We start from the raw sequence: 15313 nt of genomic DNA, 5'->3' as shown, positions 1-15313 counted from the left end.
GTTATTCCTATAACAGGTTAGGATTGAGGGTAGGACCGGAGGCGACGAAAGTTTTCGCTGACGGTATCATCGTATCCACACCAACAGGCTCGACGGCGTATGGTCTCGCCGCGGGTGGGTCTATGGTCCACCCCGGCGTCTCTGCCATGTGTTTTACGCCAGTCTGTCCGCATAGTCTCTCGTTTCGTCCGCTCGTTTTGCCAGATTCGGTGGTGTTGACGGTGCGAGTGCCCGAAGACGCGCGAGCGGCGCCGTGGGCTGCCTTTGACGGAAAGAATCACGCGGAATTGAAAAGAGGAGAGACGTTAGTTATTAGGTGCGCGCAGTATCCGATCCCGAGCGTGTGTCGGACGAGCGAGAATATGGATTGGTTTCGGGCGATGAAAGACGCGTTATTGTGGAATGTTCGAGGGCATCAACGTTCGTCTTTGCTAAGAGCAGATGAAAGCAACACGAAAATTAGTAACTGATACGAGATAAGCGCGCGTGTATGCTTGTGATAAAGATTCGGATATATCATCGATCGTTTTATTGTTTATTACAACTGTATATCATACTCATAGTATCACACATCATATCTATCATTCATTCGCAAAAAGTACAAATCTGGTTCATTATAATTCTGTATAATTCTTGTTTGTAGTTAAAACTTCGCTTTTGATTGAAGAACACACACGCTGATCCGGCAAGACTTGTTTGTGTGCACTTCGTTCGAGAGCAATACGGAGATCTAACTATGAGTGATAAGGATCAACCGCCCAAACGGCGAAAGCGCTCTCCAAAGTTTTTGTGTACACTGTACTGCTTTGAATTGATCGGATGATAAAACTTTATATCAACAACATATCCTCGATAATCGCTTCGCCAGATTTGAGCAGTCGATTAGGCGCTCTCAAGAGCTCGACGTGTTGACTTTCAGAAAACACGCCGCGCGAATATCCACCTACGAACGAAGAAACTCCGCTCGCGCCGAGAGATGCAATCTCTCCGCGCAAACATGAAAACTCGCTCAAGGATTTACCAGTCGTGCTTGATCTAAACCCGAGGAGACCCTCTCCCAGAAATAGGAAAGCTATCCACGAGGTATAGATGCGGAGAAGACGACAACATCCGCACTACGCGTAAAAGGGGCGGCCCGACAGCGGCGCATCGACACTCAGCGCGCCGTGACTTTGCCGTCGTTTAAAATAGCTCTCGCGGACCCTCTCACGACTTTTAAAACACAACCGGTGACTTTTAAAAATAACCACCAGCTGTGACCTAGAATGAACGCTGACAAAATAACAGAAAACGTTCTCAATTCTTTCTCGGCGGTGTGTCTTCGGGTCGCGCGCGTGTAGCGTTCGTTGCCCTAGTGAGTCCCATGTGAGTTTTGAGGATTCTTCAATTTCAATTCTTGGGCAATACTTGTCCGGTTCTTGTCCGGTATGCCCTCATCGATAATAATGTACGAATGTTTACTTAATTCGCTTTACTTCACGTGTAAAGGTGGGAGAACCTCCACCATCCTTTCCGTGGTATATCCCGTTTTTACGACGTCACGTTTGTTTACGCGCTCGCACGGGTACAACTTTAAATGCCTGATATAACCTTCTTTCATAAAACACATTTGGATGATCATTTTCCAGTCGTCGATTTATATAACGAAGAGCACAAAGTTCGATGAACCCAAAGCCTTTTTCTTAACGAGAACGATCAAAACGTTTTGATCTCTCTTCCTTTTTCTCTTTCAATCGTAGAAAGATTGACAAGGGACTTCGAGGGAAGGCTTTGGGATGAGTTCTCGCTTTGACTTTTCCCTTCGTGGAACCCTTCGAAGTCACGGACGAAAGAAAAAAGACTGAAGTTTTTCGCGGCCGAGCTGTTTAGGGTTTTGTAGTCGTTTTAAGCCCCTTGTTTTGGATATCTTTTGTTAAAACATCGTCCGCTCCTCATTCATGTAATACCTTGATTAAAGCGAGAGGACAGAGAGAGAGAGACGCGTCTGTTTGTTGTTGTTCTTATCAGTAGTAGTAGTAGTATTTATCGTTTTATTCTTTTATTACTGTTATTTGTATCATCATGAAGAAGACAAAGAGCAAAAAGGGTGGTGGAGAAGAGGATGATGATGATGGGAAAAATAATCATCACCCACAACAACAACAACAACAACAACAACAACAACAAGCGGCGGTGTGGAAAGGATTCGCGAGCGGGTCGCTCGGGGCGATGGCCTCGGGCGCGGTGACACACCCGATCGATTTGGTGAAGGTTCGGATGCAGCTGTACGGGGAGTGCGCGTCCTCAGCGTTAGGATCGAGTAGTAGTAGTTCTAGTAGTAGTAGTAATGTTAAGCCACCGGGAATGTTGAGAACCGGCGCTATGGTGTTGGGCAAAGAAGGCGCTTTCGGCTTGTATAAAGGTCTCTCCGCGTCTTTGTTAAGGCAGGCGACATTTATAGGGACCAAGTTTGGCACGTACGACGTTTTGAAAGCGACGATGAGGAAATACAACAACGGGGGGGATAACGTAAAAGAGGACGAGAGTTTACCGTTTTATCAGTTCGTGGCGTGCGGCATCGGCGCCGGAGCGATGGGCGCGGTCGTCGGGAACCCGGCGGATTTGGCGATGGTAAGAATGCAAGCGGACGGGAGGTTGCCGGAACATTTGAGGAGAAACTACACGAACGGTTTGAACGCAATGTTTAGAGTTGCGAAAGATGAAGGCGTGTTCGCGCTTTGGAGAGGCTCCGGGCCGACCGTGAACCGAGCGATGATCGTGACCGCTTCGCAAATGGCCGTATACGACAAGAGTAAAAACACGATTTTAGAAGTCGCGCCGAGTTTAGGAAACGGATTAGTCACGCAAACGATGGCAAGTTTCGCCGCCGGCGTCGTCGCCGCGTTGACCTCGAACCCGATAGATTTAGCCAAATCGAGATTGATGAGCATGAAAGCGGACGAGAAAACCGGCAAGATGCCGTACGCCGGGACGTTCGATTGTTTGATTAAAACCGTCCGAAGCGAAGGCGTCGGCGCGCTCTATAAAGGCTTGGTCCCGACCACTGCCAGACAGGTGCCGCTGAACGTCGTCCGGTTTGTAAGCGTGGAATACTTTAAGAAGTTCTTCGAGAAGTTTTGAAAAAATTAGAGTAGCGCTCGAGACAGAGAGCGTAGCGTGTATTATGAGTTGTGTGTGTATTTTGTACGTACCAGTACCGGTAGTAGCTTTGGCGAACTCAATCAATCGCGAACATTTAATATTTCTGCTCAGAACTTCACACTCTCTCCTTTTTGTATTTTGTACGCACCAGTACCGGTAGCACTGAGTTCGCGAGAACGTTTATTTCTTCTGTTTGCACTTCACACTCTCTCCTTTTCCTCTGCACAAAAAGTACACTCGCGAAAGGATGAGGAGGAAAGAAGAAGAAGAAGAAGAAGAAGACGAAGTGCACAACATGTTCATGTGCGCGCCTACTGCTGCTGCTGCGACTTTTGCTTCTTTTGATGATGAATACATAAGCAACAGCGTTATTAAAGACTCGGAAACGACCGTCTTGCAAACCGAATTGGAAGAAACTGTTCGGGAGATGTATTTGAAAAATGATGAAGAAGAAGACGTCTGCGGGGCTCGTCGAACCTCCCCTACGACCTCCTCTTCAAGAACGAAACGCACATTCAACTTGGAGCGAACGAAGCACGTGGAGTATTGCTTGCGAAACGTGCGCGAATTACACCCCACGTACGTCTCTTTGAACAGTTCTCGAACGTGGATTGTGTATTGGTTGGTGCACTCGTTAGGTGTTCTCGGCGAGCTCGATTTGGAGGAAGATTTACGAGCAGACGTCGTGGAGTTTTTAGCATCGTGCCAGCACGAGTCCGGTGGGTTTGGAGGTGGACCAGGACAGTTAGCGCATTTAGCGCCGACGTACGCGGCGATGAGCGCGTTGGTGACGATCGGAACGAAAGAGGCGATGGCGGTCGTGGACGTAGGGAAACTGCGAGCGTGGTTGATGCGGTTGAAGACGGTGACGACGACGACGCGAAAAGAAGATGGGGAAGATGTTGTGGTGGGAAGCTTTGCGATGCACGTGGATGGGGAGAGCGACGTGCGAGGCTCGTATTGTGCGCTTGCGGTGGCGCATTTGTGTAAAGTGTTGGATGAAGAGTTGACGAGAGGGGTGGCGAATTACGTGGCCGAGTGTCAGACGCACGAGGGTGGGTTTGCCGGTGAACCTGGAGCGGAAGCGCACGGTGGGTACGCGTATTGTGGGATTGCGACCTTGGTATTGTGTGATATGGTGGTTGAGAAAAAGAAGAATGAAACGACGGCGAAGAATAATAAGAAGAAGATAAAGCAGAGTGAGTATAAGATTGGCGTGGATTTGGACGCATTCGAGGAGTGGTTGGTACATCGACAGTGCGGCGTGGAAGGTGGCTTTAACGGAAGGACGAATAAATTGTGCGACGGGTGTTATTCGTTTTGGATAGGTGCAAGTTTCCCTCTCTTAGAGATGGTTCGAGGTGGAAAGGAGTCCAAGCAGTTGTTGTTCGAAGAGAGAACGATGGAAGATTTGACGAGTGTTCCACCCATCGCGAGTAATCGGGACGAAGATGGGATGGACGCTGCTGGTGATGCGATTGGTACTTCCACGCGTGATGATGATGAATGTCTGTTTCTTGGAACATTGCGCGATACCGCGGCAGAGATGTGTAACTTGAAAGAAGAAAACAGTTTGACGATCGAGGTAAACAACGACGACGATGCAAAGATTCAAAAGAAACCACTCGCTCGCACCCGTTTATCGTTCAACGCCAGAGCGTTGCAAGGATGGATTTTGGGATGTTGTCAAAGCGAAAAAGGCGGTTTGAGGGATAAACCTGGTAAATCGGCTGATTTTTATCACACGTGTTACTGTCTCTCCGGTCTCTCCGTCGCGCAATGGTACGGCGAATTACCCGTATTAGCCGGTGGTAACGCCACCGCGAAGGAGCGCAAAGCGAACGTGGTGGAGAAGACCAATGTGCTCTTGAACGTCGTCGAGTCCAAGTATACGAATTGGATGGATAACTTTGGAGGAGATATCGATATGGAGTGACTCTCGCGTCATAGTATATAGCTCTTTGCATAGAAGTAGTGATGTATGATAGGAATCCTAGTTCGCTCGTAACCACGCGCAAAAATTATTTTGCGAATCGGTTGTGAAGTATAAATAGATTTGCCCGCGAAAGTAAAAGTCCTTACAACAATACGTCTCACAATAGTCTTTACGTGCTCTGTACTAAAATGCTAAATCGCGCGCCGAAAACACCCGTCGCAATCCTTTCGTCCTCGGTTTTATCGGAAACGATTCTAAACTCTCCAGTTTTACTTCACTATTATCATTACTCCCGCTCGTTATCCGCGACTCCTCTACCGACGCGGATTCGGATTCCTCCAACGCCGAATCTTCCTCAAACCATTGACTGCTATAAAACTTTCTCCGCCACTTTTCATTCTTCCCTCTCTTCTCCAAACCCTTACTCTTCCCTCTCTTCTCTTTACTCTTCTCTAACATCCGTCTCACGAACGCGTCGCGTTCTTCCACTTTTTCTCGACTCGTGTTCAGTATCCACTGTTCCATCTTGCTGCCGATGAGTGGCGCTCTCACTTCCACGAAAACTTCCGAGCGAACTAAACATTTCGGATTTCGCGCGGTCGATTCCTCGTGCTCCGTGTAGTACTCCGTAAACGTCATCGTCATCCGGTTTGCACCGACGTGTGGGACGACCACACATTCGCGCTTGCTCGTTGTTCTCGCTCGATTCGCTCCTTTTCCACCATCTTCACCGTCATCACCGTCGCCCCCCAACTTGGGAGGATAAAAATCCGAATACTCGTTGTAACTCTGCGCTTTCTGCACCCACTTCTTCAAAAACTTTGGCACTTTCAAATCAGGTTCGCTGAAAACGACTCGAGATGTGCCATTTGGGACGCCTAGGAGTGGTCCGTCCGACGCGCGCCAGACGGACATGTTCAGGCCGTCCTTCGAGGTGTGTATCTCTTGTTGTACGACGGTGTCGAGCATCAGGTCGAAATACTCCACCGGGGAGACGTCGAAAGAGGTGAGATATACTTCTGACTTCCCCATTTTTGAGTCGTTCTTCTTGCGAGTAGTATTCTTGCGTTATACTGTGTGCTGTCGTTGATATTTGTATGTGTATATGTCTCGGCGTTCTGGATTAATGTGACGTGTAAGATATCCAAAAGGGAAGCGTTTTTTTCTCACAACAACACAAAATCTTCGTAATAACTCTCTCTCTATTCACATTTACGCCTTTTGGGCGGCGGCTAACTTGGCCAACGGCACGTCGTCGTCCGAACTTTCCTCGTTTTGGTCTTCTACTTTAGGTTTCTTTTTCATCGCCGATGATTCGTTTGGTTTCTTTGCGGACGCCGGCGGCGTGGGCTTCCGCGCGGAAGGCGTCTCTTTTTTCACCTCGCTCTTCGCCTCTCCTCCTTTTCCTCCTCCTCCCAAAGCTCCATTTTTGTTTTCAATCTCGTCCAAATACCGTCTCGGTTGTACGACCCCCGCGATCGAACTCTTCGTGTTCGGCGCCGTCTTCCGTTTCATAAACGCCTTGTGCGCCTTCTCGTGCGCTTTCGCGTCTTCCAACAAACCGTGTTCCATCAACCACACCTCCGCCATGATCGAATCCGGCCGTTGCGCGCGCAAAGAGACGTAAAACTTCCTCAAAGAATCTTCCTCGTCCGGAGGGTCCCGTTTTTGGCCCGCGAATTCGTACTTTTTCTTCGACGCCGTCTCTGTCGTCGGTTTTGTCTTCTTCTTCTTCTTCACGGGCGCTTTCTTCTTCTTCGCCGGAGTTTTCTTCTTTGCTGCTGTTTTCTTCTTTGCAGGTGGTGTTGCTTTTTTCTTTACCGCTGCTGTTTTTGCTGCTGGTTTTTTACTCTTCAGCGCGGCCAACGGGACGTCGTCTTCTGAATCACTCTCTTCATCTTCTTCTTCAGAGGAGTCTTCTTTGTAATTCACCTGTTGCTTCTTCTTCTTCGTCGCGACCATCTTCGCGTCCGATGATGTGTTCTCTCTCTTTTTATGATGGTGGGAAATGAAGAATTTGTTCCCGAGAATTTGATTCAAAAACATTCAAACCAAACCCTAAATTCTTCAAAAGTGAAGAAGGGGAAAGAAAAAAAAAAACAAAACTCTTCAAAACACTTTGCGAGAGTCTTTCTTTCTCGCAGAAGAGGAAAGACACACACACTTAAAACACACGCTCACGCGTTATTATTGCGAAAAGAAGGCGACGACGACGATGAAGGGAGAGTTTGAAGTACCGACAAACTTCGCTTCCTTGTTGGAGAAGGACGATGAATTTTTCGGAGAAGAAGGTAAAAAGAATAACGGAAGAAGAGAAAATTCGTATCGCATCGAGCGCGAGAGAGATTTCGAGTTGGACGAGTCCAACGAATCCGTCGAACGCGTGTGCTTCGAACTGACCGAAAACGAACCCACGCGCGTGCTCGACCAGGAAATATTCGAAGACGTGTACCATTTGGTGCAAAACTTTCGAAGTTTACCGACGATGTCGCGCGTGCGCGTGTTGGACAGTTTGTGCGCGAATTTGAGCGTTTTGAGCGCCTCGATAACCGCCTTGTGCGTCGGGAACGCGAGCGACGAGGAAGAGGAAGAGATGGCACCGTTGAGGTCGGCTTTGAAAGCGTACTCATTTTTTCTCGCGGAAGTTATGCACACGAGCGAAGAAGAGGCGAAGGAGACGCAAGCGATGGGGATCGTGGAGAAGCAAGTTGGCGGCGCGAAGAAGAAGTCCAACTTGGCGAAGAAAGGGCAGCTGGTCGAGTGGAAGTGGGACGAGCAACGAGAACGCGCGACGCACGTCATGAACGGTGCGCTGGACGTGGACTTGTATCGCGTGTTCAGACCGAAACCGGTGGACCAGGCGTTTTGTCGGCTGTTTATTAACGTCGCGACGGCGAGTTTGGAGAATCCAACGTCGTTGAAATCAAAGGTGACGAAACGCGCGACGTTTCAAATGGTCGGGTCTGTTGCCAGTAAATGGGGGGCGTTGGACGACGTCGTGACTGCGCTGTTGCACGTCTTGAATAAGCACGACCATTTATCCACGGCGATTGCGGATTTGTGCGGAGATGCGGCGGATCGATACGACGACGCGCGCTTGGCGGCGGCGATATTGAGAGAAGTTGGCGGCGTCGATCCGAGAGAATACAAGAGAAGGCAGTTGACCGATGCGGCTGGGGTGAGAAATGTCGGGAACTTTTTGGAAGAGATTGCTAATCGCATGCCAAAGACGACGATGCGGAACGTGTCTTTGTTGATTGCGCATTTGGACGGTGACGCGTATTCGCTGCGATCGGCGGTGGTGTCCGTTTTGGGACGGTTGTTAATCGCGCACAAAGATGTCGGCGCGGTGAACGAAGCGACGGTGGTGGACCAGTCCGCGCCGCTATTGCGAGCGAAACAAGGCTTTTTGGACGCGTTGGTGGAGCGCGTGCACGACGTTTCCGCGTTTACTCGAGCGAGAGTTTTGAACACGTGGGCGCAAATGGCTGAGCAAAAAGCGATTCCGTTATCGCACTGGTTAATCGTGTGCGATTTGGCCATCGGGAGATTGAACGATAAAGGTGGTTTGGTGCGAAAAGCGGCGATGAATTTGATCGGTACAATGTTAGGATTTAACCCGTTCGCGCCAGAGCTACCGACGGCGGCGTTCGCGGAAAGTTTGCGCGAGTACGAGGCCAAGTTGAAGGAGATGGAACCGACGCCGGAACCGGAAGAAGAAGAAGAAGGCGAAGAAAAGAAAACCCCGGAACGTTTGGAAGGTATCGATGAAGAAGCCGAGGAGGAGGAAGGAAACGTCGGTGATTCAGAGAACGTTGATGCGAAAGGCACGGATGGGGAAGAAGAGGAGAAAGAGGAAGCCGAAGAAGACGCCGCGCCGGCGAAAACGCCAGCCGAGAAAGTTCCCCCGCAACAACCACAGGAGGAAGACGAACACCTCGCTGGTGGTATCGAAGCCGTGAGAACTATGGTAGCTGCTTTGAAAACAGCGCTCGGGTTTTCCATGCAACTCGCGCAGTCCGTACCAATTTTTGTCGCTTTGTTGTCCTCGACGACGGCGACGGATTGCGTCGAAGCCGCGCGCGTCTTGGTCAAGCTCAAGCAGTTCGGCGTCGACAACTCGACGGCTGCAGCGAGATCTGTTTTGAAGCTCGTGTTTTCTCAAGAACCGCATGTAAAGCAAGCGGCGATTGAGGCGTGCGATGAACTTTACCTCGCCTCGGACGGGCAAGGCCAAGGACCGCGATTCGCCGCGGTGAAGTTGGCGAATTTGGCGGGCACGTCCAATCTCGGTGAGCTGGCCTCGCTCGAAGTATGCCTTCGCGAGTTGGCCAGAGATGGACGATTATCGCCAGATGGTGCAATCGTGCAAGCGTTGTGGGTCGATGCCGCGGATACGGAGAAAAATTTCACGCGAAGAGCAGCCGCGTTGGACGCTTTGCGCATGTGCAAAGACGACGCCAACGAGACGTCCGCACAGATTCTTGCCAAACGCGCCGACGTCGTCTCGCAGTGTTTATCGGACGCCATGCTTGCTGCTGGTACAGAGAAGATACACAGCGGTCGCGGTGCGGCCATTTTGGCGCGTTCGGCGTGCGCGGCGTTGGCGCAGTGCCGCCCGACGGAAGCGGGGCCATTTTCGTTAGACTCGGAAGTGTTCGTCGGTCTCGCGAGAGTGTTACACCCAAAATCGCCTTTGAGTGGTAAAGCTTGGTTCCCGTGCGCTGAGCAAGCTTTGTTGGCGGTGTACGCGTTGCATCCGGATCCAGAATCGTGGTGCGCGAAGCTGATTAAGAGTCACGCCACGGCGACGTTTGGCGCGAAATCGACGACGACTAATAGCGACGACAACAACAAAGAAGCCACGGAGGAAGGAGCAGAAAAAGACGGCGGAGAAGAAGAGGAAGCAAACGTCAACGACTTCTCGAACGTTTCTGGAACGGCTTTGTCCCGCTTTCTTTGGATGCTTGGCGAATGTGCCGTGCGCCACTTGGTGTTTTGCGAACGTCTCGCGCGTACCGTACGCAGAGCGCGAATCGGGAGAGACCGCGTTGCTCACGCGGCGGCAGAATCTGCGGCGCAAAAAGACGACAACGGTGCTACCGGGGAAGAAGCGGCGTTAGCAGCGGCACTTGGCCAAGGTGCGGTGGCTGAAGATGCCGCGTTGGATAACGCGAGAGAGGACGCCGAGAAAGAACTTCTCGGTTTCTCAAAGAAAAACAAGAAGTGTTTCGGTGGCGTCATCGCTGCGTACGCGCCGATTGTCGTCCAACTTTGCGGGAACGAAAAAGTTGTGAAAGGCGCATCGGTCGTCAGAGGTGCGGCTGTTGCGGCGCTTTCTCGACTGATGGCGTTGGACATGGACTTTTGCGAGACGCACTTGCCGCTGCTCTTCACGCGCGTCAAGGACGAACGCGACGTACACGCTCGAGCGGCGATTACCGTCGCTCTCGGCGATTTGGCGTTTCGATTCCCGAACGCGTTGGAACCGTGGACGGAGCACTTGTACGGCACGAAAGAGTGGGGGAACGCGCTGCGAGATCCGTCGTCGAAGGTTCGCCAGCACTCCGTCACGGTGCTCGCGCATCTCGTGTTGAACGACATGATGAAAGTCAAAGGTCACATCTCCGCCATGGCGAGATGTTTGGAAGACGAAGACCCGCGCGTTTCATCTGTTGCGCGCTTGTTCTTTGCAGAACTCGCGAAAAAGCACGGCAACCCGATCTACAACTTGTTGCCGGACCTTCTCTCGAGACTTTCCAGCGACGTGGAGATTTCCGAGGAAGCGTTCGAGCGCATCATGCGCAGATTGTGTGGATTCATCGACAAAGAGAAGCAAGCGGACGCGTTGGCGGACAAATTGGTCCAGCGATTCCCGGAAGCCTCGCGAGCGGGTTCTGCAAAACCGGCGCGAGACATTTCGTTTTGCATCTCTCAGCTCAAGACTTCCGAGAAGGCGTTCAAGAAGTTCACCGAGTCGTGGAAAATGTACGAGGAGTGCCTGTACGACGCCAAGACGACGCAGAACTTCCAGTCGATGTTTGCCAAGATGAAACGCGTGGCAAAATCGACCGAGTTCAAACAGTTCATCGACGAGTTCGACGCGAAGATGTCCGAAGCGCACGCCGAGAAGGCGGCAGCGTACAACGTCTCCGCCAGAGCCGAAGGGAAGGAAGAGGTCGAAGTCATACGGGCGGAGAGCGAAGAGGAGGAAGAAGAAGCAGAAATGCAAGAAGGCGAAGAGAAGAAGCCCGTCGTTGAGGAAGAAGGAGGAGGTAAAGGTGAGGACGTGGCACCGGATGCTGCTCCAGCTGAAGACGAGACGGAACAGTCGGTCGAGAAAGAAAAAGAGGTCAAGGTGGAAGAGGAGGAAGAAGAAGACGACTTTAGCGAAGACGAAGATGAGGAAGAGGAAGAAGAAGAAGAAGAGGAAGAGAACGACGAAAACGCTGGTAACGTCAACGTCGTCGAAGAGGAAGAAGTAAAGCCCGCCACAAAAGCGCGCGCTTCTGGTCGATCCTCTCGTTCTCGAGCGACTAAAGCTTAAAATTGTTGTAAATATTTTAAAAGTGATGAGAGCTTTCGATTTAATTATTATTATCGATTGAAATACAAAGTTTTATATTATTATGAATGAATGAATGAATGTAAAACCGTCGTCTTGTTCAGACGTGGTCCGTTTCGTCCTCCTCTTCCTCCTCTCTGCTTCTTTCTTCTTACTCGGAGTGATCGTCCGGGTCGGTGTGATCCTCCTCGTTCTTTCCCAAAGTTCCTTTACGATATAACCGTTCTAATCTCTCTCGCGCGTTTTCTAATCGCTCTCTCTTCGCTTCTTCTCTATACGAAGCCATCAATTCCATGCCTTGCGTCTTCCAATCTAAACTCAAATCGTCGTCGGAAATAGTGCACGTGTCGTCCTCGCCGACAACTCTCCACGCGCCCGATCGCAACATGTTTGATCGTTCCCAATCAGTCACGCGTAAACTTTCCTTGGGCGGCGCCAACTCGTAGCCTTTATTAGAAACTACGCAGCGATGTCCGCCGACTCTGCACGTCAGCGCCAACTCGCTCTTCGTCACCGACTCTACGATCGGTACCGTACCTAATGATGACTTGAGTAATTTAGCGTACCTCTCCGCATCTTCCTTCGTCATGAATGCCAAAATCGTATCCACCGGTAACTCCTCCGGCGTCGCTTTTTCTTGCAAAGAATAAATACCAGCCTGTTCCGGGCTGTTGTGACCGTGGTGAAAGACGAGAACAAACAGCGGCGAGAAGTCTTCCACACAGTTCAAGTTCACCAACGCCACGTTAGTAATCATACTGCTCTTCTCATCGGCTGCTTTTTGTTGTTTCTCTTCTAAATATTTCTTATACTGCTCCTCGCCCAAACGTTTCTCGAAAATTTCCTCCACGGATGAAAACAAACTGTTCTGGTCGCCCAAAACCTTGCTCATCTTTTGGAGGAACCCCTCCGGTAAAAGAGACGACCCGTTCATCTTTTCTCTCAAGAACTCGTCCGTCTTTCGTATGCGTTCGTCAATCTCTTCTCTCCTCTTCTTCGCCTCGCCGCCTGCGCTCTTCGCGTTTTCCGTTTCCAACCGTTTCTTCTTCGGTTGCTTCTCCGCTAAACTCTCCCCTTTCTCGTTAAACCCGTTCCGTTCGTTCCATTCGATAAAATCTTTCGGCGTTCGCATCGCTTTCACGACCATCTTGTTGTATTCGTCTCTCAATAAGATCGTTTCAATTTCCACCAAACGCATGCGTTCGGATAAGACGCGCAGTTCCGGAGAATCAAACGCCAAATAGTTTTGATGTTGAGAAAACTCAGTAGACGACGAAATTTTATCCTCGTCAGCTTCCTTTTTTTGCTCCTCCTTTTTTTCACCTTTTTGGGGAACAAACCCCTCCTTTTCCTTTTCCTCTTCCCTTTCGTCGTCTTTATCGTTGGACGAAGAAGACGAAGAAGAAGAGGAGGCTTTTGCGGCGAGAAGGACGACTCGTTGTTGCTTCTTCTTTGTCGTCGTCGTCTTCAGTTTCGCCCCGGCGCAGTAGGAAGTCGTCGATGACAAAGCAAACATCATCATTTTTTCCCTTTCGTCTTTGGGGGTAAAACGAGGTTAACGAGCTTTTCTTGTCAACGAACCAATTCGCTCTGAACTCTGCTTTTGTAGTACAAGAGAGAGAGATGAGAGAGAGACGTGTGCGTGTGTGCGCGCGCAGTATGTGCGATGACGATGATGCGCAAAACGGTGAGAAGAGCAGAAGGGGAGTTAAGGGGATGTTTTGCAAAAGCAGCGCGCGCGTCGCTTTCGTTTTGTTGTGAGAAGCGTTGGTGAGGTTTTTCCAATCTGAACGCGAGAGAAAAAAGAGAGATTTTCAGAAAAAGAGCAAAAAAAGAGATTCTCTCGAAGCGCTTTTTCTCACGCAGTGGCCTCTGTACTTAATTTGAGGCGCCCTCAGAAAGCTTCTTTGAAATTTTATGATGATGAAATGTGGGAACCAGAGTTCTTGTCAGTTGGTTTTTTTTATGAAGGAGCCCCGTCGTACGTGTGAATACAAAGAAACTACTGAGTAATACTAATACTATTACGCGGAGCAAACGTTGATGACCTCGGCCGCGTGTAACAGTTTATTGACGTTTTTCTCTCCGCTCCAATCGTGCCAAATCGTACCCGAGCGAGCGCGAGCGCTTCTTCCTCCGTATTGGTCCGGCGCTTTCTCTTTTCCCGGGAAAGATCCAAACCCATATACGTTGACGGTGTCGCAGAGTTGCGAGAAGAGGAGGATGGCGTGCGCGCCGGAAGTCATTTGGCGCCATTGGGTGAAACCAGTCAAGCCTAAGCGGCTGGCATCGGTTCGGAGTTTGTTCATAGCGCCGGCTAAGGATTTGGAGAGCTTCAGAGGGAGCGCGAAGCGCGGGTTGTTCGGAAAACGCTTTTTGCACGCGGAGAGGATTTCACCTTGTGCGGCTGGGAACCAAATCATCACGCCGGTGTCTTCGTTACCGGCTTTGCCTTCGGGAAAGTTACCGCGGCAACACAGCGCGATGGAGCGGCGACCGTTTAACACTCGGAGCGTCGTTTTCGTGCCGACGTGCTTTTCAAAACCAGTAGTCGGTAAAATGTTGAACCGAACGACGACGTCGTGTGCATCGATGTACTTTCCGTACGGTTTCGTCATCAAGTGACCGGCGTTACCGACGATCGCGCAAGTGCTGAATTTCTTCCCTTTCCCGAGGAGCGGCGACAAACCAACTTTCGGGAGCTTCTTTAAACCTCTCACGCCGGGGAGTTTCTTGGCCGCCGTCAACGAGTCTTTCTCTCTGCACAACGTCGGATCTCGCGTCAAGCACTCGTTCAGCGTTTGCTCTTGACTAAAAACGCGCTTGGATACGATATTTCCGGGACCATCGTTCTCGTGGACGACTCTGACGTAAAGTTCCTTGCCGCATCCGGCTTTACCCATGGTGAAACCGATGCCGCGATGGAGCAAGTTTCTTCTTCTTCCCGTTCTACTGCTACTGCTGCTGCTGCTGTGACTATCACTACTACCGCTATCCCTCATCGACGATGACGCGTTTCTATAAAAATGGTCTTCTGATATATTCCTGCTCTCAATTTCATCATCATCCTCACCCGCATCGCCTAACATCTTCCTCCTCAGCCGTCGCTCTCTCTCAAACGGCAACATCTCTCTCGGCTGACCTCCACACGGCATAGACGCGTCCGCACCGGGTAAATTATAGTTCACGCTCTCATCATTACTACTACTGCTACTCCTTCGAATAGGTTCCTTCTCGTCGTCTTCGTCTTCGTCTTCCTCTCCGCCCGACGTCGTCGTCGTCGCCCCCTCCTCTTCCCTTTCGCCAAAATCATCCTCATCCGATATGGGTAAGTTCGACGCGAACGCGTTCGCATCGTTCGGCACCTGTTCACCGAAATTCGTCGACAGCGAATACTCGTACTCCTCTTCCTCGAAACATCTGTATTGAACCGCATAGAGCGTGGAAACTGTGAAAATAAACCCCAAAACGATGAATTTCAGTTTCAAGTTTTTCGCTCCGCCTTCGTGATTCGTTCCGTGATGGTGACGCCCGTGCTGGTGATGCAGACGCGACGACGACGACGACGACGACGACGAAGCAGGGGGAGGAGGAACAAACATACTCTCTCTCTCTCTCTCTTTCACGCACACAAGCACACGAAATGCGTGTTCTTCTGCGAAACCTCTTTG

General features: G+C 50.5%; 8 protein-coding genes across 8 annotated transcripts in view; 4 read left to right on the top strand and 4 right to left on the bottom strand.

Annotated features, from left to right (window-relative positions):
- The window catches only part of Bathy03g02260 (predicted protein), a gene marked incomplete at both ends in the record, with an annotated part of 2524 nt that extends 2054 nt beyond the window's left edge, over positions 1-470 (top strand). Inside the window, one exon of the mRNA XM_022379226.1 lies at positions 1-470. This exon is cut by the window's left edge and continues 1690 nt beyond it. Within this exon, the coding sequence (XP_022234914.1) occupies positions 1-470 (470 nt within the window).
- A 1591-nt stretch (positions 471-2061) lies between these two features.
- Positions 2062-3120, top strand: Bathy03g02250 (predicted protein; the record flags this gene model as incomplete). The annotated part of the gene is made up of 1 exon (XM_007514221.1): positions 2062-3120. The coding sequence occupies one exon, from the start codon at positions 2062-2064 to the stop codon at positions 3118-3120; it is 1059 nt and encodes a 352-aa protein (XP_007514283.1).
- A 268-nt stretch (positions 3121-3388) lies between these two features.
- Positions 3389-5077, top strand: Bathy03g02240 (predicted protein; the record flags this gene model as incomplete). The annotated part of the gene is made up of 1 exon (XM_007513865.1): positions 3389-5077. The coding sequence occupies one exon, from the start codon at positions 3389-3391 to the stop codon at positions 5075-5077; it is 1689 nt and encodes a 562-aa protein (XP_007513927.1).
- A 183-nt stretch (positions 5078-5260) lies between these two features.
- Positions 5261-6109, bottom strand: Bathy03g02230 (unnamed protein product; the record flags this gene model as incomplete). Its single annotated transcript, XM_007514393.1, has 1 exon — positions 5261-6109. The coding sequence occupies one exon, from the start codon at positions 6107-6109 to the stop codon at positions 5261-5263; it is 849 nt and encodes a 282-aa protein (XP_007514455.1).
- A 180-nt stretch (positions 6110-6289) lies between these two features.
- Bathy03g02220 (predicted protein) lies at positions 6290-7039 on the bottom strand (the record flags this gene model as incomplete). The annotated part of the gene is made up of 1 exon (XM_007514020.1): positions 6290-7039. The coding sequence occupies one exon, from the start codon at positions 7037-7039 to the stop codon at positions 6290-6292; it is 750 nt and encodes a 249-aa protein (XP_007514082.1).
- Positions 7040-7292: 253 nt separating this feature from the next.
- Bathy03g02210 (condensin complex component, non-smc subunit) lies at positions 7293-11624 on the top strand (the record flags this gene model as incomplete). Its single annotated transcript, XM_007514197.1, has 1 exon — positions 7293-11624. The coding sequence occupies one exon, from the start codon at positions 7293-7295 to the stop codon at positions 11622-11624; it is 4332 nt and encodes a 1443-aa protein (XP_007514259.1).
- Positions 11625-11793: 169 nt separating this feature from the next.
- On the bottom strand, positions 11794-13164 carry Bathy03g02200 (predicted protein; the record flags this gene model as incomplete). Its single annotated transcript, XM_007513867.1, has 1 exon — positions 11794-13164. The coding sequence occupies one exon, from the start codon at positions 13162-13164 to the stop codon at positions 11794-11796; it is 1371 nt and encodes a 456-aa protein (XP_007513929.1).
- Positions 13165-13666: 502 nt separating this feature from the next.
- On the bottom strand, positions 13667-15244 carry Bathy03g02190 (sialyltransferase; the record flags this gene model as incomplete). The annotated part of the gene is made up of 1 exon (XM_007514220.1): positions 13667-15244. One exon carries the CDS (start codon positions 15242-15244, stop codon positions 13667-13669), a length of 1578 nt encoding a protein of 525 aa, XP_007514282.1.
- Between the last annotated feature and the right edge of the window lie 69 nt (positions 15245-15313).

Source organism: Bathycoccus prasinos (assembly GCF_002220235.1).
Source record: "Bathycoccus prasinos genomic : Chromosome_3".
Lineage (NCBI taxonomy): Eukaryota > Viridiplantae > Chlorophyta > Mamiellophyceae > Mamiellales > Bathycoccaceae > Bathycoccus > Bathycoccus prasinos.
This window is presented reverse-complemented; position numbering and strand designations above follow the sequence as displayed.